At 39.0% G+C, this 22,373-nt stretch overlaps 2 protein-coding genes across 7 annotated transcripts in view; one reads left to right on the top strand and one right to left on the bottom strand.

Moving 5' to 3' along the window:
* The window catches only part of KIAA0319 (KIAA0319 ortholog), a 63,215-nt gene extending 50,207 nt beyond the window's left edge, over nucleotides 1-13,008 (top strand). For 2 of the 6 annotated variants that reach the window (XM_072853384.1, XM_072853380.1), the window contains 5 exons: nucleotides 1,103-1,260; nucleotides 2,639-2,761; nucleotides 4,179-4,269; nucleotides 6,381-6,472; nucleotides 7,343-13,008. In XM_072853384.1, coding sequence (XP_072709485.1) covers nucleotides 1,103-1,260; nucleotides 2,639-2,761; nucleotides 4,179-4,269; nucleotides 6,381-6,472; nucleotides 7,343-7,521 — 643 coding nt within the window. In that variant the 3' untranslated portion in view covers nucleotides 7,522-13,008. Of the gene's footprint in view, nucleotides 1-1,102; nucleotides 1,261-2,638; nucleotides 2,762-4,178; nucleotides 4,270-5,743; nucleotides 5,879-6,380; nucleotides 6,473-7,342 lie in introns of those variants that run through there. The other 4 variants (XR_012041067.1, XM_072853381.1, XM_072853383.1 and 1 more) reach the window with 4 other exon arrangements.
* The window catches only part of ALDH5A1 (aldehyde dehydrogenase 5 family member A1), a 12,776-nt gene continuing 3,411 nt past the window's right edge, over nucleotides 13,009-22,373 (bottom strand). The window contains exons 6-10 of the mRNA XM_072853386.1: nucleotides 21,836-21,979; nucleotides 20,182-20,340; nucleotides 18,663-18,832; nucleotides 17,824-17,882; nucleotides 13,009-17,662 (exon numbers count right to left, since the gene is read on the bottom strand). Coding sequence (XP_072709487.1) covers nucleotides 17,457-17,662; nucleotides 17,824-17,882; nucleotides 18,663-18,832; nucleotides 20,182-20,340; nucleotides 21,836-21,979 — 738 coding nt within the window. The 3' untranslated portion in view covers nucleotides 13,009-17,456. The remainder of the gene's footprint in view (nucleotides 17,663-17,823; nucleotides 17,883-18,662; nucleotides 18,833-20,181; nucleotides 20,341-21,835; nucleotides 21,980-22,373) is intronic.

Genomic DNA, 22,373 nt, shown 5'->3' with positions numbered 1-22,373 from the left:
TTTTAAAAAAATAATTAAATATTCTCTGTATAGGTTTTTTTTTATTATTCCTTTAAAGAAAGCATGTGCATATATTTCAGTGTCTTTGTTCCATACAGTGCTATTATTTTTCCCAAGTGCTGGATGGAGTGAGACAGACAGACTTTCTCACAGTGAAGCAAGTATTGTATTTCAAAATAAGGTTCCAGCTGTATCTGATCAAACCTGTTTTAGTCCCCTTTTCTTCTACTTCCTCTCTAAGGTTTTGATATTCTAAGTGTTTTATAAACATTTTCCCAGATAATTGACGACAAAAATCCATTTTTTGCAGAGAAAACTACACAGTGGATACTCCTAAGTGTGGTGTCTTACTCTGAAGTAGAAATACCCGCTCTACTTGGTGTAGAGGGCTAGAGATGGCTGTGCATACCCAGAGAAACTTCTCAGCATGATTGGTAGAACCTGTTGACATGAGTTATCTTTAAATTACTTCTTGTTAACTACTCAGTAATTTAAAACCCATTTTGGTGTCTATTTAGCTCTCAGGGAACCTCTTAAAATTTAAAAACAAACAGTTTGGAAAATCTAGCATTTATAGCTATGATATTTTTAATCACAGCTTCCAGTTACTGCTTTTCAGATAAAGATGTTCCCTGGAGTGTCTGATACAGGATGAAATCAACAGCACCCAACTTAAAAAAAGGGTGGGGAGAGGAGGAGGGCTCCCACATGAAATTCTCTGGCTCCCTTGCTTCTGAGCTTTTCCTCCTCTTAAATTCAGTTTCTTAAAGTTACTCAAACTGCTTCAGAGCGCTTTGTGACAGGTTCTGTATGAGAGTGGGGAAAGCAAATGTAGACATACTTCTCTTAAAGTGAGACTCAGGAAGACCAAGGAGGGAATTACATTTGCTGTTGTCCTCATCTTTCTTCTGTTACACTGAGAAGCCAGAGAACTGCTGGTGCTTCCGGCTCAGAATGAAGTCCATGGCATTTGGATGGATCCATGGACAGAGTTCCCTAATCTTTATCAGTGGTGACATTTGCTTTCCAGCAACAAACAAAACCAAAGGCTGTAAACTGAATGCCTGACAAAAGCGATCTTTGACAGCAGTCATGTCTTTAGCTCTTCTTTCTGCAGCACCGCAGTTGTGTTCTACGTGCAGAACGGGCATCCTTCCAAGGTGATCAAGGCATCGGATGTCTCGCGAACTCTGCATGTGCAGCTTTTGAAAGAGAAGGCTGACTTTCTGCTTTTTAAAGTCCTGCGGGTTGACACAGCTGGTATGTTTTGGATCATGCTTGCTCATCTCGGAACTTCGCAGGCATTTGACTAACACAGCACTTGGAAACAGTGCATGAAGGCCTTCTGTCTGCCATCTGGTGTCTGGGCTTGGTTGTAGCTTTCCGAAAGATGATGTTGAAGACAACAGTTAAAATGCTTGTTCATTTGTGGTAGACTGGTGCCAGTTACTTGTGTCCTTTTAAAAGACATCATCTCTAACAGCAGGCAAAAGCACATCTTAATCTGGTCTGCATCAGGAAGGCCTGGGGAATGAGGATAAAGATACCCCACTCATACCATCTTTTGTTGGAAGATGGGTAAAATTTAATATAGCCATAATATAGAATGTTTCATGTCTCTGGTTCCTTCAAGGCTTTTAGTGTTTAGTAATAGGCTTGTAACATAACTTGGTTTTGTCTGCCTGTATCAGGCAAAATGGTCAGGTGATCCCTGTGTTATAACCTAGTCTTGTATTACTTGCAATGTAGACAGGCCACTGGGGTTTCTTATAATGAACTTTTTCTTTTCCCCAAAAAGATGGTTGAACTTCTAAGCCTATTTTAAACTTCACTAGTAATGTGAGCCTTTTATGATACTCAGATACTACAGATATGACTTCTCTGTATTTTAAAATCAGGACATTTGAATCATCATTCAAATGCAAACAAAGTACGCAAGGTCTGGCAATAAAATAGTCATTGATTCTGTAGTAAATGCTGTCTTTATTTACCTGTTGAAAAGGACTGTTGTTCTATTGTAAATGTACTTGGATTACCAAAATGTGTAGGTGTCACTTGAAAATACACATTAACATTCTTCTTGACATAGCAAATCTGCTACTCTAAGTTTTAAGGGGAATAACTTTTTATTTTAGTCTGATATGACGCATTGATCTAGCAATAGCTACTACTATAAGTGTATGAGGTATGTAAACGTTCTGGCCTCAGATGCTGTAATTCAGTTTTGAAATACTGAAATACACTCTGGTGTGATGCTTGTCTTCTAGTACCTGAGAACGCTGATGTTCCTCAGTTCTCAGGTGTTTTAGAAGTTCTTACAGATAGGTCATAAAGAAAGGAGCAGGTCTGAATTCCACAACTTCAACTCATCTTTATTTCTCGTTAGAATAAACTGTTCTTGACTTGCATACAATTTAAATATTGTATGCTTAAGATATATTCTTATCTTTCTCTTTGCCGCCAGCAGTCTGCTGAACTGTAAATCTATTTAACACGTAACACCAAAGGAAAGGGAGATTTTAAAAATATCAGAATGTTATGAACTAGATGCTTTACCCCCAATCTAGTCTCACAGTAAGAGGATGCGTGACAAGTTGTCCATTTAAAGAACTGAACCTATGTTTGGTTTTATTCTTAGCCTGTCTTTTAAAATGCTCTGGACATGGACACTGTGACCCCATAACAAAGCGGTGCATTTGCTACCAGCTGTGGATGGAAAATGTGATTCATCGTTATCTAAATGATGGAGAGAGTAATTGTGGTGAGTTTGGGTGTTGTGAGATGTATTTCAAGAATAAGTCATCATCTTGTGAGACTGTTGATTATTTGCTGTCAGAATGGGGAGTACTTAGGAGGTATATGCTGAGGGAAGACTAAAACAGTCTCTGTTTTCCAGCCCAGCAATGTCTTTCTATAGAAAGATATTTGAGTAATGTCTTGACAGCAGTAGCCTATATTTAAAAAATTTTAAAAGTTTAAATATTAAAAAGTATCACTATTTGAGGAAAAAAGCATGAAAACTTTGTCATGGGAGGGAGATCTTGCAACAAATTTGGGGCCAGTTGGAAGGGTTGTTGAATAGCATGGGCATTGCAAAGCTTTTGAGCAGTATTCATCTTGTTGTTGCAAAGCTGAAAAAGAGGCAACAACTTAGATTCTCTGAGTGGGTGGTTGATGCTTCTGTGCCAGAAGTATGATCTGACCTAAGGAAAGAAAACACCGGTATTCTGGACCAACCAATATAGTCACCTTTAAAACCTCAGCTTTTTAGCATGATTAATTTCACTGTTCTTTCAGTTTGCCTGTTGCACCTGGGAAATGCAGTTTAGTTTCACCAGCTTAATCATGTCTATATTCTGTGGCATACCTAACGTATCAGCTAAGCCTCTCTATTTCAAATACTTAATAGTTTTAATTTAACTAAATTGGTCTTCTACTTGAGTTGAAATAAAGCTCAACTGTTAGTACTGTGCAGGCTTGGAGACATTTGCTGAGCAATGCACTAGTCTTCAGGTAAATCTGTAGAAATTTATAAGGAGCTTGCTACAAGCCATTAAGTAACCATGGGCCATGTGTCTGTCTGTTAGTGAGTGAAGACTAATTGACCAACCAAAATGGGACAGCAGGTTTTAAGCCTGAGGCTGGGACCTCCTGCAGCCCTGCCCTAAGGGCTGTGTTGTTCCATAGTGTCATAATAACACTGAAATAGTGAGTATGCACATGTTGGAGTTTGCATTATTGCACATCTCTCTGTATCCTTCTCATGTTTTCCTGGATTTACAAATGTAAGCGTGTGGGTAGAAGAATCTATCTCTAATCAGCTGTTCTCTTAAAGCACTACTAAAATGCTAGACCCAGAGTATGCCTATGTTTATTTCAGTTAGAGAATGACAACTGAGGTGGTAACCATGCCCTCTTGACTTTCAGTTCCCACATAGACTTCGGGTATCTTGGGATGGTAAAAGGTACTGGAGTGGAAGAAAATTTTCAAACGTACACTTTCAATCTGGAAGCTTAAGAATTTTTAGGGATTCTTCTGAGAATATGAAGGTGCTAAGTTCTCCTAAGTTCCTGTTGCCACTCCCCATTCCTCATGATTGGTTATTTTAATAGAGTTGTATTAGAAATTATCCTATTCGTAATTACTTTACAAAGCACTGTTGTGTTTCTTTTTTCAGAGTGGAGTATACTCTATGTGACTGTATCTGTTTTTATTTTGATTGTGGTCATAGTAGGCCTTGCCTGGTTCTGCATCTGCTGCTGCAAAAGGTGCGTGATTTGCCTTTCTTTTTGAATGGGGTGTATGCAAAAACTGCACACAACTGCCACATTTTAGTTCAGTCCTTAGCACTAAACCACTGAACTCTTTTCAGATATTTGAGGAGCTTCCTGTAGCTATTTCTGTATAGACACACTTTCATTGAAAAAAGAAGTATCCATTTGTGGCTCTGTGCTCTTCTGCGTTTTGAAAATCAAAAAGCCAATATTAGAGTATCCTTCATATTAAGAGATAACTTATGTTAAAATGCTGAGAGTGTACTGCAGATCTTCATGGTCTCCCACTGAGTCCTCCAGGTACTCCATGCTAAGAAAAAAGAGGCACGCCCTGAAGGTCACTAACATCGGAGTGTTCTAGGCCATGGGAAGGGAGCTGCTCCAACCTGGTGTCTCCCTTGGACAGGAAGGGTGGACAGGTGGGCTGCATCTGGCTGACAGGCAAGGAGTACTCCAGTGATCTCAGTCACGCAAACTTCTTGCTTCCTCTTCCCTTAAACAGTTTTGCCTACTACTGTATGTTGTTTCCCTCTCTGCCCCCTTCTGCAGTCTTTCCTAGTGAGCCGATAAGAAATTCTCTTTCAAGTGACAAGCCCCTGCAAGTTCTGTCACTAGAGCAAGTGTTTTTGCTGCTGCTCAAAAAGCCCAGCAAACAGATAGCTTGTTCATGTGGTAGCAAAAATGAAGCACCATCAAAATCTTTCTGGATTTTCAACTTTTTCTAGGGTGTCTTGGCAGTATGTAAAGGATGCTGTTTGAAATGCGCGGGAGTTGATACTGATTTCCTTTTTATGGTTGAAGGAACAGTGCTGTTAGTAGAAAGGTTTATATAGAAGTGTGTGTCACTCCACTCCCACAGTGTGGGGTGGAGCCTCACAGGCTTGTGTAGATTTGATGAGAAAGGGATTGTTTATGGCATTCAGCTGCTTCTCTCCTTTGTCCTTGTGTGGCTTGTGCCAGAGAGTGAAGGCAGGTTGATACAGATACGTGTAAAAAAGAGGAGGGACATGCTGCACAGGACAGAATGGCAAGAGATGCCCTTTGCCTTGTGGAAACTACAGGAAAAAGATACACTGTAGTCCAAGATTTGGCTGGAGTTTTGGGGGTTTTAAAGGCTTTATTGATGTGCCAAATGAACTGCATTTTTTAGAAGACACTAGAGGGAATGCTGAGTGGCTGGCTGTTGCTGAAATGTCGGCTGAGCAGTAGGTGGCTTCTCCACTGTGAACCGTGCAGTCCGGGTGGGAGTCCTTCTCCAGACCTTGCCTTGACAAAGGGCACGTCCCACCCACCCACCCCCCTCCAAAGTTATGAGAAAGAGGGCCAGAAAAATGCCTGAGGTGTGACAGCATCTTCTAGGAGATGCCCCCTTGGTTTCATGCGTGAATGCCCTTATTTCTCCCCTGAAATCCTTTGTTCATTCCCTCTCAATCCAATACAACAAACAGTTCTGTGTCTGTTCCTCTAGCTCCAGGACTTTTCCATCTGTATTAATGAGCAATGAGTAACTCCTGCAAATAGCTGAAACTTAACATAGAGATGATGATGATTGCAGCATTGTGGAAGTAGATGCTGGGGAAGGATTTAAATGAAGAAAGAACAGGTGGGGATTTGCCTACAGACCAGCAGGGCTTTGTCCCTGCATATATATGAGGGAGCCAGTCTCAATTTTTGTCTGGTCTTCTCTGTAAGCATAACCAGACAAGCACCACTTACATTCTCTCAGTTAAAAAAAAAAAAAAATTGGGGACTAACCAATTCTTACAGAAATTTTATTTGGAAACAAATGAATATATGTCTACCTCGTATTTAGTTACTATGTTGAAACTGAACAAACTGAACCCCTCTGGCCTAGCAAAGCAAGTCAATCTTTCTTGCTTTCTTCATCTTTGTGTGTCAGAGAGAAAATAAATTATGCCCTCTGGTCCAGATTTTACAGCTGCTTTATACAGCTATGAACTGGAACAACTCTTTTTAAGTGGAGGTGAGAAAGTACAATGAGGTTCTGTATATTGGGATATGTAGCTATCTGTATGAAAAGGGAGAGGGAGCAGATTATGTGTGTACGTGAGAACTAAATGTCTTTGTGGTAACTTTCTTTTTAGCAGAAAGAGGACGAAGATAAGAAAGAAAACAAAATATACCATCCTAGATAACATAGATGAGCAGGAGAGAATGGAGCTACGACCCAAATATGGTAAGCGCAATCTGTTTCAGCTGGAAACTCATCCACCAAGCTTACAGTCAACCTATTTGAATTGACACCTGCAGTCAGGAGGAGCCCAGAGGCTGACCTACAAGTTTGGGAATGGCAGAGGCAAGCATAGACAATGAAATGGCTGGGGGAGAATCACTTCGTTTCTTTCACGAGGCCTGGGGCTCAGCCACTGCTCTGAGCTTCTTCGTTAATCTTAATTTAGAACATCTAATCATCCCACAGACTTTCTCCATGTAACCCCTCCTCCCCTACACACACTTTAATTTGGAGCAGGTTTTATTGCTGCACAGCAGTTCCCTCCTGGCCTGTAAGTGCCCTGTTAAACATCAATAGACTTCAGCTACTACCCCCTGTTCACATATACTTTGATTTAGCAGACTTTCGGTTTTTACCAGGGGAAATACTGGAATCCAGGGAAGTAAAATCATCATGAGAAATTGCTGTCCCAGAAAGATAGACATAACATTTCTGTAGAAACCATGACCTTTCCTTGCCACTTGTGTTAATCAGATAGTTGAGGGGACAGACTAATTTCCAGATTAAAGCTATTAAAAGTGCATTAGCTATGTACTAAGATCATTTAATCGTTTCAAATTTAAATGCATATATTCACATTTCAGAGCCATAAACTGATGGGCCTGCAGTAAAGTCAGAAGAGTATCTGCCCGACGGTGTATGATACCTCCTAGGCCAGTTTTTATATCGGTGGTGGCAGTGGTGCTTGCTGTTATGCTAGATTGCAGAGAATGTTTTCACTTATCTTTCATATCACAGCAGAGGGGAGGATGGTTAGTTGTTACTAAAAAGTGAAACCTTTCTAATGAGCTTGTTTTGCTTTTTTATTGTCAGGTATAAAACACAGAAGTACAGAACACAACTCCAGTCTGATGGTCTCTGAGTCAGAGTTTGACAGTGATCAGGACACTATCTTCAGCAGAGAAAAGATTGAAAGAGAGAATCCTAAAACCCTCATGAATGGATCCATCAGAAATGGAGTTTCCTTCAGCTACAGCTCCAAAGACAGATAACTGAATGAGGGTAAAAGCACAGAACACACTGGTCCAGCACATCTGAAACATGTTGGCCCACCTCTGTTTTTCCAGAACCGAAAGCTTCCTAAAATATCAACTAATTGCAGATGAAAGGGTAAATTTCTAGCACAGTTAGGGGAAGGAAGGCAGAAGGATTAGATGGTCAGCTGACTCCTCTTGTCACCATTATAGGAACAAGGAAAAGTACATCTTATTTCTTGCATGTTCCATGCTGAATCTTCGTCTGAACTTCAGAAGGCCTTTTTTCCTGTATCGCTGCTACAAAACTAAGCAAGGCTGTTATGCTACTAACACTGGTAACTGAGATGCATACAGATTCTTGTCCTGTGCTCCTGTCTCTCTCTTGGAGAAGCAGTGTGATTATGATGCTGACCTAAAACAGCGACAGCCAATATAGATAAATTCCCTTACAACTATAGAGAGCAATATGTGACCACAGGCTCCATCTTCATTTTCAGTTTAGGTTGGGAACACAAAGAGAGAGCGTTTTTAGTGCATTGTATTTATCTCTGAGTGTGCTTTGTGACTTCCTTCTCTATGGTAGTACTCATCAGATGGAAATGTCTTTGTTTTCAGAGGAAGTTTACAATTAGCAGTTGCACTTAATCAGCTGTAAAGTAATGTGATACATCTGTGTCCTGTAGAATGCAATGTTCCCTGTATTTACATAGAAAGTATAGTGCCTGCAGGGAAGTCCAGCCTTAGGTTGCTTCTGTAATGATGAAGGTGCTTTGGCTCTCTGGAGTCTGCCATGTCAGCCAGGAAACAGTAGCAGAAAGGCAGGAAGGACTCAGTGTGATGTGCCTTCAGAAGCATTTTGAGCATCCCAAACAACCTTTTGCTTAGAGAGCACTTTTAAGGAGCTCTGGACCTTTTAAGACTGAACCCTCAGCTGAGATGAGTTATCATCTGACAGCCTCAGTGCTCAGTTAAAGAATGTGCCAGGCATTTGTGTAGTGAAATGCCTGTGGCAAAATATCCTGTGTGGAGCAGGGGTTTCAACACCTACCTTCATTGTCATGGGAATTGGTACTGAGGAAGGGTTTAGCTCGAATATTGGATCGTTTTACTTTTCCTCTGTGGCTATTCAGTGACTAGACATGTTGGTCTAAAGAGATCCCTTTAGGTGTTTGGGAAGGGTGGGTATGTTGGAGTTCTGATGTTCTTGTTTGCAATGTGGATAATTTCTTTATAGCGTGCTTGTTAGGCTTTAAAGCCATGCCCCCAATACTATTCCTGAAATCCCAAAATGAAGACTTGGCTTTTAAACATAAGCCTCACTTGTGGGGGAATCTGTGTCAGTTGTACTGTCTGGCCATGAAGTCAAGCCTTTCCTGGTGGTCCTTTACTGACATGCTGGAGTCTTGGGGTAAGCTGGAGGAATGATGTGTTCTGATGGAGAAAACGTTCCTCTGGGAGCATTTGCAGGGGTTTTTTTAACTTTTTTTTTTTTTTTTTAAATCTGGTGGTGGAGAATCCATTAACAGAGAAGGGTGGAGCAGTATAGAGGTCAAGGGGAGCAGATGAGAAGGGTCAGGGAGCGGACATAGCCCACCTCCATCATGAGGAATAATTTGGTGGAGAATTTTGGGGCTTTCTCCATCCTTCCATAGAAGCCTGACACAACAGAGTAGTTGGGTTGAACACCGTGGCTTCCATGCTTCTCAGTGGAGTTGGGCAAAAGTTGGAAGAACTGTCTAGGTTGGAAAGAATCAGTAGTCAAAAGTTGCAGCAACATGGCATGCTCATAACTGGTTTCATACCTTTGATTCTCAAATGCAGCCAGCAACAATCCCTAAGGCTACTAATGCTGCACTGAGGAGCATTTATCCTGTGCCCAGCCCTGCATTTCTCTGGAGAGCTGAGTATGGCCGCAGGAGTCTTAGTGGTGGGAGAGGCTGTGAAGAGCTAAAAAGGGCTAATGCAAGTGTTTTCCATGTTTTCCCATACCCACCAGCAAGATGCAGTGTAAATGGTATGATTTGCTTGCTTCAGAAGCCAAGTTTTAACTCTATGTGTATGGGGGTTTTAGGCTATTTATTGAAACAAATCTACTTTGTCACCCTTCTTGAGTGTGTGTGTATATATATTTTTTTAAATAACTTGGTCAATAAAAGCAAGGTCAGCTTTTGATGTCTTTCAATTTCTGCTCCAGATGTGTTAACATAATAATGCAACATTCACTTTAAAGCATTCCTGAAGAAAGTTAAGGCCCACTCAAAATATTAATTTTTTTTCCTTTTTAAATTAAAATGGTGGGCTTAATCCATTCTGCACAAATTCCCAAAATGTTCCAGCAGGAATTATGCTCTTGGAAACATGCATTTAAGAAAAAAAAAGTTGCATAAGCAACTACAACTTTGTATTGGCCACGCTGCCATTAATGCTTCTGCTAAATACTGTATCCAGTGTGCCTTTATCTATAAACTTATCTTTTAGGACGTCAGTGCAGTCAGCAGCATCCTTCAGTTTTGTGAAGTCAGTCACTTGTGTATTTTGGGTTTATTTTACGTTTTTAAAGCTGGTGCTGAAGCCTAGGAGGTTGTTCTTTCAAGGAATTAAAATTCAGACTTTAAAAAAACAAACAAAAAAAAACAAACAAAAAAAAAACCACCAAACAACTGAAGACTGATTCTCTAGTAAAACAACTACAGGAATCATAAACCTGCTTTCCTCAATGCTGCAGAATTCCCAGGGCTATTACCACTCCCCCACACACATTCTGGGGGCTCAGATCTTTGGATTGGTGGTAAGTTCATGTGTCATGAGAACGTATGCATGATTTGGCTAAGTATTTCTCACTCTAACAAATAAGAAACATTAGACAAATTTCTTATTGCATAAGGCCATAGAAAGTGGAAGTTGCTTAGTTTAAATTTTTGAGCTGCTTCTAATTCTACTAGTTTGATTCTTCCACCTCCTTGGAAGAAGTCATTGCTCTTACATAAGATCAGGCTTGCTTTTAATATGAAACTTGCCCAGAAGTTGAAAATAATAGTTTCTAGCTCTGTGAATTTGCGTTATCACATGTTTGTGTCACTTGGCCAAGCATGATTTTGTCAGGAATTTAGAAGAGACTGTAGCAAGCCTTGTATCTTGACTCAGTATCATTTTTATTTCTAGAACCATTGCTTTCTTGCAGAATGTCAGGTCATACCTGGAATGAAAGGGTCAGAAAATTAGCTGTTAAGGGGCAAACACAATGGTAGAATTCTGATGCTAGCCTTCTGCTTTGGGTTATGATGGGTTTGAAGTGGGGTCTCAGTCCCTACATTTACTTCTGTACACTGTTTTCCTTCCTATACAGAAAGAGTGCTGGCAGCTTCATTGTGAAATAGGGATGGGGATATTCCCAACAGTCTCATCTGCACTGAAAAGCAGAGGAGACCAGATACAGCTGGTCATGTATGGCTCAGAATCCACTGAAAATAAAGAATAAATTCAGTTTGGCACTGATAAGATACTGCCTCTCTTCGAAGGCAGATGGTGTACTGATACTTAGAGTGCCTCATAGCCTTGATGTAAGCACTGGATTTTCATTTGTATCTTGGTTTTACATTTATACATTCTGATGCATGCACAAGCAGAGATTGTCCAGCTATGTAAAAGGACTGCCTTTGTTTGCATTTTAAATAAGAAGTGTATTTTGGAAAAAAAACTTCCTTACCATTACTGCCTGAGGCATTAAATGGGTTCAACACTCAACACAGTGTATACGTAGCATGAAACTGCCACGTTGTGAACAGGTCATCGGCTTGTTTTTAATTTTCTTAACCAAAATGCTACTGCAGTACGAAACAAAATTTACCTTGGCAAATCTGCTGAGATGCACATCCAAATTCTCTGTCCTATGGTTCAGCCTTTCATATTAACTGAGTAGATTGCTGAGAAATTCAAGCAAAATGTGAACAGTCTAATTGCAGAGGATTGTCTATTTGGGGAGGGGAAAAAAGGTTATTCTTGTTTTGTGTGTAAGAGTACATTTTTAACTGCATCCTTTTAGGTAAACAGCGTCTTAGCAGTCTCCCTCGGTCAGATGCATCAGGTAGAGGTACTGTTCAAGCATCTGTTTTGTGCTGTCAGCTGTGTTTTCTTATATGATGCTAATTTTCCTTTTCTTTCTTGGTCTCTTGTGGGCAAACAGAAGCACGCAGACATGCAAGGAACTTAACTGTGTGAACTTAACAGAGAGTGAGCACATGCGTGTGTTCTCTGTGCTGAATTTAAACTTTCCTTAGAAAGTTCTAATGTTCTTGAAATAATTTGAGTTCTTAGGCAAATTTCCTATTCCTGTTTTAAGCCTAAAGTGAAACTAGTTTTTCCCCCCAATATACTGATAATGGGCTGTAGTCAGCTGGAGCTTTGGGATGGTGGTAATAAAATGACAGCTACTTTAGTCTTTTGAGACATTTATGTGAGGTTTGAGAGAGGTAAACATTCCTCTAGAAGGAAAATGGGATAGAGGTAAATTAGAGTTTCTTAACATCAGCTATCGCTGATCATTGATCCCTAACTAGAATACTAATCCCATACTTCTGCAGCAAAGGAGAACCCATTGCACATACCTTTTAGGTCCTGAACTCCCCAAGGCAAGGGAGGGAACCTTGAAGCTTAGAAATAAAATTTAAAAAAGGAGGGAGAAAATGCAAATTATTTTTTCTTTTGCACAGGCTATGAATCGAGTGCAGATGAGCTGCACATCAGTAGTTTGTCTCTGTATAGAAGCACTTCTCCCTGTAGGTGGGTGAGCTATTACAGAATTTATATTAGAAATCTGTTTCTAGAAAATGTTATTTATTGCAAATGATAATGTATTGTAACTGGAACAATTTCTGAGCTGAAATTAATACATTTATGTAACTACTAATAAAGTTTTGTCTTTCCTTCTAGGAACTTGTCAGGTACTCTTTTAGACATGGTATTCTGTATTGGACTCAACACTCGGGTCAGGCTAATAGAGATATGTTGTACACCATTGCTTATGTCGGTACTCAAACATAAAAGCAGTGAAGTATCTGATCCCTTCCTACTGACAAAAGCAAAACAGTATCTTTTTTCAGAGAGGTAATTATTAAATTATTCAGTACATCAGAGAGCAGAAAAAAAAAATTACTGCAGTTCACAGTAAGAGTTTTCATGTGGTGCTTGTCCTTACTTGGTTTAGTTGGCTGCGTGTAAATATTCACCAGCTGTCATGCCAAGTGTGGTGATTTCACAAGTTTTGTGGCTTATTCTATAGCAAATCCAATAATTGAGTGTTTGTAAGTACAATGGCTGCTTTGCAGTAATCGGAGATACTAGTGTGCAAAATAACCCAAAATACTGTTAGCTAGGGGTAGATTATGCTGCCTGTTTCTGAACTGGAAAAGAAAAAATCCATGCATTAGTGTATATGAAGTTTGTGCTAAATCATGATAATAAAAGGTACTATGAGATACAAGTGTCTTTCTGTAAGGAAAAAACATAAAAGCATATTTATGGGGTTTTTTAAAGCATATTTATTTATGTAACACCATAAAAGCAACTTTAAGTGTATTTGGATACATGGTGCCACAGTCTCCATGGTACCTCTTACATTCATATTTGACTCCTACAAGGGAATACTGGCTGCTGAATGAGCTGATGAGATATGGTGTCCTTTATTGAAGAATGGAATCTGCCTGTTTGTTACTGCACTGTACACTTTGGTAACAGTAGTAGTCTCCCCTCTCCCCTTACGAGTAGGCTGATGGAAGCCTCTAGACTTGTGCAACAGAAGATAATCAGTAGTGATCCCTAAACAACTTAAGCCATTTGTGTTAAGTAGCTTCAGCATTCACTGATAAAGTGAATAAACCCCCAACTTCTCATGTCTTGGAAGATCCTAGACAGAGAGTTTTGACATTAAAAACACTTTAAACAAGTGCTTAAAATTTAACTTAGAGCTTCTGAACACCATCATTAAACCTTCTCCTTTAAGATAGCTCAACCCTTCCATAAGCAGTAGGGCTAGGACAAAGGGCATGACCAGTTACGCTTATGACTGCCAGTAACAGTGAGACAGTTACTTCAATGCCAAGTCAAAGCGTGGAGCTTCTTTTACTTACAGGATTGCCCAACTCCCAGCATGTGCCTGATTGATTTAGAACAGTAAAATCTATTTTACCCTGTGCAAACCATTTAAACTGCTGTTTATGTTCTGTGACTTCATCATGAAAGCACAATTAATCATAAAAGCATAAACTGTGTCTAAAAACACTAGTGTCTGGGAAATGGATAGGCTGCAGAACACTAACCCGCTTAAACATTTCCTTGATCTTGGTGACAAGAGATAACGAAGTGCAATCTGCCAGCTACCGTAAACAAAATTAAGTACTAGATATTGGTCAGGCTTGACGTACTTCTCAGTAAGACTGATTGTCTATCTTCACTGGTATTGGATCAGTGTTACCAGCATCAAGAGCCTCCCTTACTTATCCTGAACGCCCAAGGTAACTGCCAGATTAGCATACCAATGGACAAGCATTACCTAGAGTGACTTGCCAAAAAAGCTTGTGCGCTGTGGTTGGAGATAATTTCTGCCTATTTAAGCTAAAAATTTTAGTATCTAGTAGAACAGGTGAACATAGTTTCTTAAGTTTATTACACAGAGAGGACAGCCAACAGGGGTCAAACAACAGCTGTTTAAAGGGTAACATAAGAAAATAAAATGGAAATTGGCCATGACTAAGTCAGGTTGGAAATTAGAAGACAGTTTCTGAGGCTTCAAAACTGTATTAACTAAATGGAAATTTAAAAAAGCTTCCAAAAATCTGTTTTAAATCTTAATAAATGAAGTAAAGAATTATGCAAGTAATCATATCCTGAAAGCAGAGAAAGGCACTCTGATCCACAAAACCTGTATCTTGTGGCAAAATGTTTGATTCAGCATAAAAGACTTCCATACAAAATGACTGATGGCATATTAGTATGTCAAAGCAGTCTCATCTATTTGATTTAGATTCAAGGGACTGCAATTGGGGTAACCAAAATCTTACACCTCATGAACATGTGGATGCAAAGAAATGTCGTCTTTTTTTCCAGTGCTAAAGCTGGCAGAACAAAATTCTGTGCAAATCTGAGACTGAACTTAATGTGGCTGCTGTCAGTTTGTCAATTCAACACTGAATAAGGTAATAAACCACAAAATCCAGTGCTTTCACAGAAGTTATTTATTAACTGAAAATGTTTTTCCATCACAGTTTTAATATCCAGAAATTGCTAAACTATTACAAGTGTAATCAACATAACAGGTGTGAGAATTCAAGTCTATCTTTTGTTGAATCACAGCTTTTGTCATGAAGACAACTTTAAGATTATTCTGTGCTTAATTGATGTAGACCTTACTGACACAAGGATACTAAGCTGGAATCCAAACACAATCCAAACTAGACAAAGGTATTTTTAAAGTTTATTACATGCCTTATCTTTAATTATGGTTTGTGCTTGTTACCAAGCATAGTAAAAAGTATTATTTGCTAGAAAAAAAGTAAACATTTACTCATTAACAGTGCTATTCTCAGAAAAGACATCACGGTTTTAAATGCACCAATGCATCAGATCAATAACTTTGCAATGAATAGAGCAGCGGGTTAAAGAATTTATCCTCCAACTACACTGTCCCAGGAAGTACACCCACATTCAAGACTGCACTGTCATACAGCACTAAATTAGATAACTTTAATTTTGACCTTATATTGCAGTTCATAGGCAGACATATTTTAAGCCTGTGCAATTTCAGTGGCAGATACTCTTACCTATGTACAATACCTGTAAGTGTGCCTGCATCACGGTGTTGTGGTACCCAGGCACCAAGTTATGACATTCTTCTACCTATTACCTTTTACCTTCTACCCTATTACCTTCTACCTTTACCTATTGGAAAGTTACTCTTTCCAATAAGAAATAAACACATACTGGCAGCCAAGGCTGGCAAACGGCTTCCTCTTGCACAACACTGTATTCCCCACATTCAGGCAGCCTTTGTGTTCAATAGTGTAAGCTTTGAAGTTGACTACAAGAAAGTTTCTTGCAACTAGTGTAGAAATAGGCCATCCTTTTTTTGTTCTTGACAACAAGCACATATGCTGCAACTGATACAGTATTAAGTCCTCACTATCTTAAATGTGCATTTTTGGTGCACTGGAAATTACTAGAAGGGCAGTAAGCGTCCTTTAACCGCCCTTTGGTTGGCATGATGCACACATACTCTACTGACAGATAATGTGCTCCAGACCCACCTGGTCTCAAGTGTTACACAAATATAATCATAAAAAATATTTAGAAATAATAAGTAGCAGTCAATGCTACCTTATGTGCGTTTTAAACAAACCCCATGAAAGTCAGTTCTGGCTTGCTTCCCCCTCCCCCCACCAAGGCTTGTGTTACCTGGTACCTTTTTCCCTGATTTGATAAAGTATCTTAACATATCCCATTTCATAGGGTACATTCATTAGTGTATAGGAAGAAGAGCTCTGTTGCCTTCTTTTATTTATTTTTAGTAATTAATGAGTAAAACCCCACCAAATAAAGTTAACGAACACAGGAAACAAAATTTATTCCCCTTAGCCTCTGCATTGCTGATTTATTTACCAAATTAACATTGCACATTTTTTAAAGTGCTTCTTTTGACTGCCATTAAAATAATGTTTAAACAGCATTGTTTATTTTCTATTGAGGAAGCTTTATATCATCTTTTGAAGATGACAACATAGTGGGGTGATGTGTAGAAGTCTTGCCTCTAATCACTTCTATTTAAGTCTTTATTAGGTCACAAGTTAGCCAAGTTCAAAGGTTTTTAAACCTTCCTCCCTAATGGACATTCACCTGTGTAACCACGAATCCAATTCAAGGCACAAAGCCCACAGAATCATCTATCTGCTCATGTTCTTTAGAGGTGGTGAGTAATGTTCCTTTAGACACTGAACAACATTTACATCAGTGACTGTACTTCTACCCAAGGAAAGTCATGTTATTTTCATGGAAGGGAGTTTAGCTATATCATTATGTCACTACTTGTGCTTCCTTCACACAGCCCTTATAGTGTCCCCTTACAATTCTGCAAGTTATTCCTGCAAGTAAGCATCCCATCTTCCTCCTGCTACTCACTAAGCCAGCAGCTCCTTGTCCTTCACTGTCCTGTTCCCAGGACTGCTAGGGCTCACAAAAATCAAACAAGGGCCATATTTGATCCCAGGCGTGCAATCTGTTAGGCACAAATTACAGCTCTTTGCTTAGAAGCCCAAAGCTGAACAGGTGGCAGCTCTGCAACTAGCATTAACATGCACTGAAAAAGCTGTCCCTTTGCCTGCATGGATGTCTAGCTGTAGCTAAAAGCAATTCCTCACCTTTCATAAGCATTAGATTCTCCCACAATTAAAAAAAAAAATAAAAGACATGCCTGTTTCTAAAAGACAGTCACATAATCACATTAGAAAATGTGGATATTTACATAAAATTCTGAAGGGAGACTGTCATCCCCAAAGCCTCCCACATCCACACTGAAATGTTAGAGGCAGTCGAAAACAGTCATCTAGCTTCCCGTTGCCCCATAACCCGATCATAGGTATGATCTATTTTCATTATGCACGAGTCTCCAAGTCCTCCCAGTTACACGGGATAATACAAGAATAATAAATGTGCATTCTTCCTTACTCCTTACTAAAAATGATGGACATTGTGGTCACATTGCTGAAAAATTGAATGTATAAATAAAGAACATGTAAAAACATATGGCAGCACAGAATACTGTAAATATCTCTACACATACAGAACAGGGTTGCTTAGTTTTAAAGAAGGTAGAAGTTCCATTCATACATATTTCTGGTTCAAGAAGCTTATTAAAACTACAGCACTCTTTTCCAAGCTGTTGGGATTGTGCTTTTTGAAGATTTTTATAGGCCTCCAAAGCAGACATACTTTATTTCTAAGTATTCATCAATGCCGTATTTTGAACCTTCTCGCCCTAAGCCAGACTGTTTTACCCCACCAAAAGGACTCTCCACTGAGGAGACTATGCCTTCATTAACACCAACCATTCCAACTTCCAGCTCTTCTGCAACTCTCCAGATCTGAGCTGGATCTTGGGAGTAGAAATATCCTGCCATGCAGACACAGAGATACACGAATGAAAATTAAAATCAGGAAGAACAATTGCAGAAGACTGTGAAAAAGAGACTTATTAACATTAAAAATCATCACTCCGTTAACACTAAAGCTCATAAAACCACACAAATACTTTTATCTGACAGAGAGGCATACCTGCTAGACCCACATTAGCTGCGTTTGCTATAGCAATAGCTTCTGCTTCAGTCTCAAATCTGTCAATATAAAGAGAAAAAACACAAATTAGGCCTGCAGTTCGTCTACCGTCTTGCTGACTTACTGACAAGAAGCAGCCTTATCAGAAATAAAAAAGTCAAGATGCAGTTTTTTTCCAAAAGTGTATTTTCAACATCTGATTTAATTTCCACTTTGAAACAATGGAGGAGTTTCTACCACTTCTCTTAATTTAAACTGCAGTTAAGTAGTTAAGATTGCCTTTATCCTCCCTAGATACTGGTAGTTAATACATTGACTTCATATGGGTTAGCCCACCAATTTCCCCAATTACACAAGCACTCTCAAGTATGAGAGATAACTGTATGTTCTGCCATTACATCCAATTGTTCTGGATGGAGGCAGGGAATGTTTTAAAGAGAAAAGAGAGCTCTAAGTCATCCTCCATCAGAAAAACTGAGGACTAGCAAATCACATGACAAACTGCAAAGTCCTGCCGCCTACTTCGTATCACATATCATGAAGCTGATGACTGATGAAGGTTTTGCTGCTATCTACCCTTGCTTAACTGCTGATACAATTTAAAAGAAAATAATCTTCAAGAAGTTGTAGAGATGCTAAAACTGGGTCAAGAGAAAGAAACAAACAAACCACATATCCAAAGTAAGTTTTCACATGTGTACCCCAGTCTTATTACAAGACTTGAGTGATCATACAAAAATATCTTTTGGCAAACTGTCATTGAAATCTTACTTATTCAAAATAATATTTCATTGGGTTTTTTAATTGCTATTTTTAATCTGGAAAATTAATAATCTTACTTGATAATGGGTGCTAAAGGACCAAATGTTTCCTCTTGGGTGCAAAGCATTTTTGTGGTAACGTTACTAAGTAACGTTGGCTCAAAGAAATTCTTCCCCAGGCTGTGTCGTTTCCCTCCAGTCACAATAGATGCTCCTTGAGAAACTGCATCATTAATGTGCCTCTCTACCTGAGGTATGCAAAACAAAAATCTCAAAGTCAGCATTTAGGAATGAACAATAGTATATTTTCCACTGAAGAAGTAATACTTTCCAGTATTAAATAGAAGATTTTGAATAGAGGTTTATACTTTGCAGGAGACCATTTGCAATATTATTTAAAATTTATCTTGAATTTTTATTTCTCTCAGTCTGACATAATTTCAGAGGGATAAATTACGAGTATGGCCCCACTCTCACGGCTATTAAAGATTCAGCTTTTCTGTTGAAATGAAAAGATTACATCTAACATGAGAAAAAGTCTTTGCAGGACTAAGAAGTACACCTGATATCGGTGATCAAGTACTATTTTTATAGTAATCAAGTACTATAAAAACTGTCATTTAAAGGGAAACAGACAACTTTCAAGACGGTACTGGCAAGAACGTTTTCCACCCCCTACATCTGCAATTCATCCAAAGACAGGAAAATACTGAGAAAACTAAAGTAGCAGTCTCCATCTAGAATACTGTCCTTTGAAATTACAGAAAGGCAGTTAAGTAACTATATACAGTGCTTGCTTATTTGTATATATAGATGTATACACACACACGCTATACTTTTGTGATGCACAAAGGGAAGGCATGAAGGAAAGAAATCGAAGTACTGTATCCTTTGTCTCCCAAATAACTCTGAATATTTTCATATTCTATTACTTTATAAACAGAAAGAATCTGGCAGCATTCAAGTATAATGAGATTCAAACCAAGCCTGCATATAACTGAGCCATAGTATCTTAGAAAGTATGAACCACATGATTTAATAATCTTTAACCTTAGGAAGGGTGAAATATTATAGAAAATGTGACTTACTGTGATTTAAAAAAAAAAAAAAAAATTTCCTGGAGTCAGGAATCATCCAAAACAGAAGAGCCAAACCATGCATGTAAGGTTTCAAGTGATTACAACATCCAGAGCTCCGGTATTTTTAAGCTCAATGTATTATTCTGCTTAGCTCTTGCCAAACAGAGGCACTGTTCTTCAAAATCAGTTGTCATTTACAGTGCTTCAGAATTGCAGGATCACCACACAACTCTCACGGTTTATCCAATTTCAGTAAATATTCTTGAGAACTTCTAGGAAGTAATCAGGAGGAATCAGTTTCTCCTGAAGGAGGAATCTCTTTTTTCCCTTAATGGAAATAGGGGAATGATAAATTAACTGGCCACACCTGTTCATCTGTATGTATACAATGGACTTGGAGGACAGAACACACTTCCAGCCACACTGCAAATACATTCTAACAAAACAAGCGTGACAAAAATGAAATATAAATCTAAAGTTACATTGTGGATCATAAAAATGAAACCTTTTATTTATACCTTCTCCACTGCTTTTTCATTAATTAGTGGCCCTTGGGTAGTTTTTGCATCAAATCCACTTCCGACGTGTAGTTCTCTCTCTATAGCTTTAGCAAACTTTTCCACAAATTTGTCATGGATTCCCTTTTGCACCAGGAAACGGTTTGTACAAACACAGGTCTGAAAACAAACATGAAAAGGAAAAAGAAACAGTAGTTGATATTGTATTTAATCTATCCATTAATTCATTCTGGCCTTCATGCCACAGTATCAGGTTACTACAGTGATCTGTCCTATGCCTCTTCTCCATCATCCTAAGCTGTTACCTAGCTTTGCCATTTCTTTTATTCCCCCTCTCCCTTTAGACATACAACTTCAACAAGCTGTCAGTATGTGTGTGAAATATGCCACACTGCTAAACTTACTCACGCTATGAAAAGGTTTTGTGAGTTCTGTGGACTCTGATATACGGATCAACCAAGGTCCAGAAGCTGCAAGAAATACCTTCTAATTAGACTGCAGAATGCTGGACTGAGCAGCAGAACATCAAATCACCCTTGGTGGTATGTGCTTTTTTTTTGGAGCTCCTTCATTAATTGGGTTTGAGTTTGCTTTCTTCCTGGAATTTGTTTTTAAGTGCTTTCAGTGGCCTACTTATTTGTGCTACCCCTTTGCTCTTGACTGCATCCTATTTTGATTGCTACAGTCTCTCAAAAGTAACAGCTACTTTATCCTTCTATGCAGCAGCAGAGGTGCCTTTTATGTTAGATCTTGTCCAATGTGTGTCTGATCACTCAGTAGTCCTTGTCCACATTCCATGACATTTTGTTTCCTTTCTTTCTTCCCAAGATTACTCTTATGTTTTCTTCCTGTGTTATTCAAGCAACATTTTCCCAACCAAATGACCTCCCAATCCCACCAAAAACTTGCTGCTTCTCCAATGCTGGAGTTCCAACTTCATGTTCACGTGTAGAGGTAATACTCATAAGGCTGGAACAGTCTCCACACAGTCCTGCTCAGCTGACTGTTCTGGAAAGTGATGCTCTTAAAATTTTTTTGACTCTAAGTAAAATACATTTGAAGCAATGTACACTTGAATCCTGTCTATCACTTTTTTTAAGCTATTCATGGTGGAAAAATCTAGCCACGAGTGTCTTAACAGAGTTCAATCCCCTTAACTCCTGCTGGGTGCTTTCAGAACACAAAAAAGACTTGAATCGAACACACAATCTTACAGATAGAAACATTTATCATGAGACTTGAAGCCATTATTTTAAGAAATGGCTAGGCACATGTTACAAAATACAATCCTGAGAACTGAGGCAGGATGGTGTCTTCACAGCTCTAGTTCTCCAATTAATTTAATGCTAACGAAGCACATGACAAAATGCCTTATCACTTCTCACGCTCTTGCGAGGGGTCCTAGTGAACATCTTCCTTCTCAGTGATATTGACTGATATGTATGTTGTGAAAGTACATGGGATTTTACAGTGTTGTTACTCAGACTTGCTGATAACTGGCTTGGGTGGCCAGAGCCATGTGTGACTCCAGCATCTTTCTCTTCACAATGAAGTGTTCTATGCTTTCCTTTTACATAAAATAGCTTATTTACAGCTTAAACTGTATGTACAGCTCTTCACTTTCCAGAAACAAGGATGAAAAGGTTACTCTTACCTGCCCTGAGTTTCTATATTTAGAAGCAAGGGCTCCTGCAACAGCACGGTCCACATTGGCGCTGTCAAACACTATAAAAGGAGCATGTCCTCCAAGCTCCATGGAAACTCGCTTCACAGTGCCAGCTGCATGTTTCAGCAGTATCTGTAGGCAACAGAGGAGACAGGAGTTTGTACCTCTACCAGATGTGAACTATGGAACCACAGATGGAAGGCAGTGAAAAACTAACTCTGGCAGGGAATTAACCTGCATCTTCTCTATAATGCTAGACCATCTGTTTTCTCCTATGACAAAAACAAGGACTAATTTCCTTCATTAAAATCTTCAGAGATGAAATTCTGGCCAAGAAATAATGAAAAGAAGGATTTTCATCAACTTCAGTTCAGGTCAGGCTTTTATACACTGGCTCTCGTTTGCTTGTTCTTTTCTTTTTTGGTAATAAAAATCTTGACTACTCTTACAAAATTTTTCCAAGATCTGACAGAATTTGGGATTAAGATTTGCCGTGATATCAGACTTTTTCTTCATTCTGCATATG

This window comes from Ciconia boyciana, chromosome 2, assembly GCF_034638445.1.
Source record: "Ciconia boyciana chromosome 2, ASM3463844v1, whole genome shotgun sequence".
NCBI lineage: Eukaryota > Metazoa > Chordata > Aves > Ciconiiformes > Ciconiidae > Ciconia > Ciconia boyciana.
This window is presented reverse-complemented; position numbering and strand designations above follow the sequence as displayed.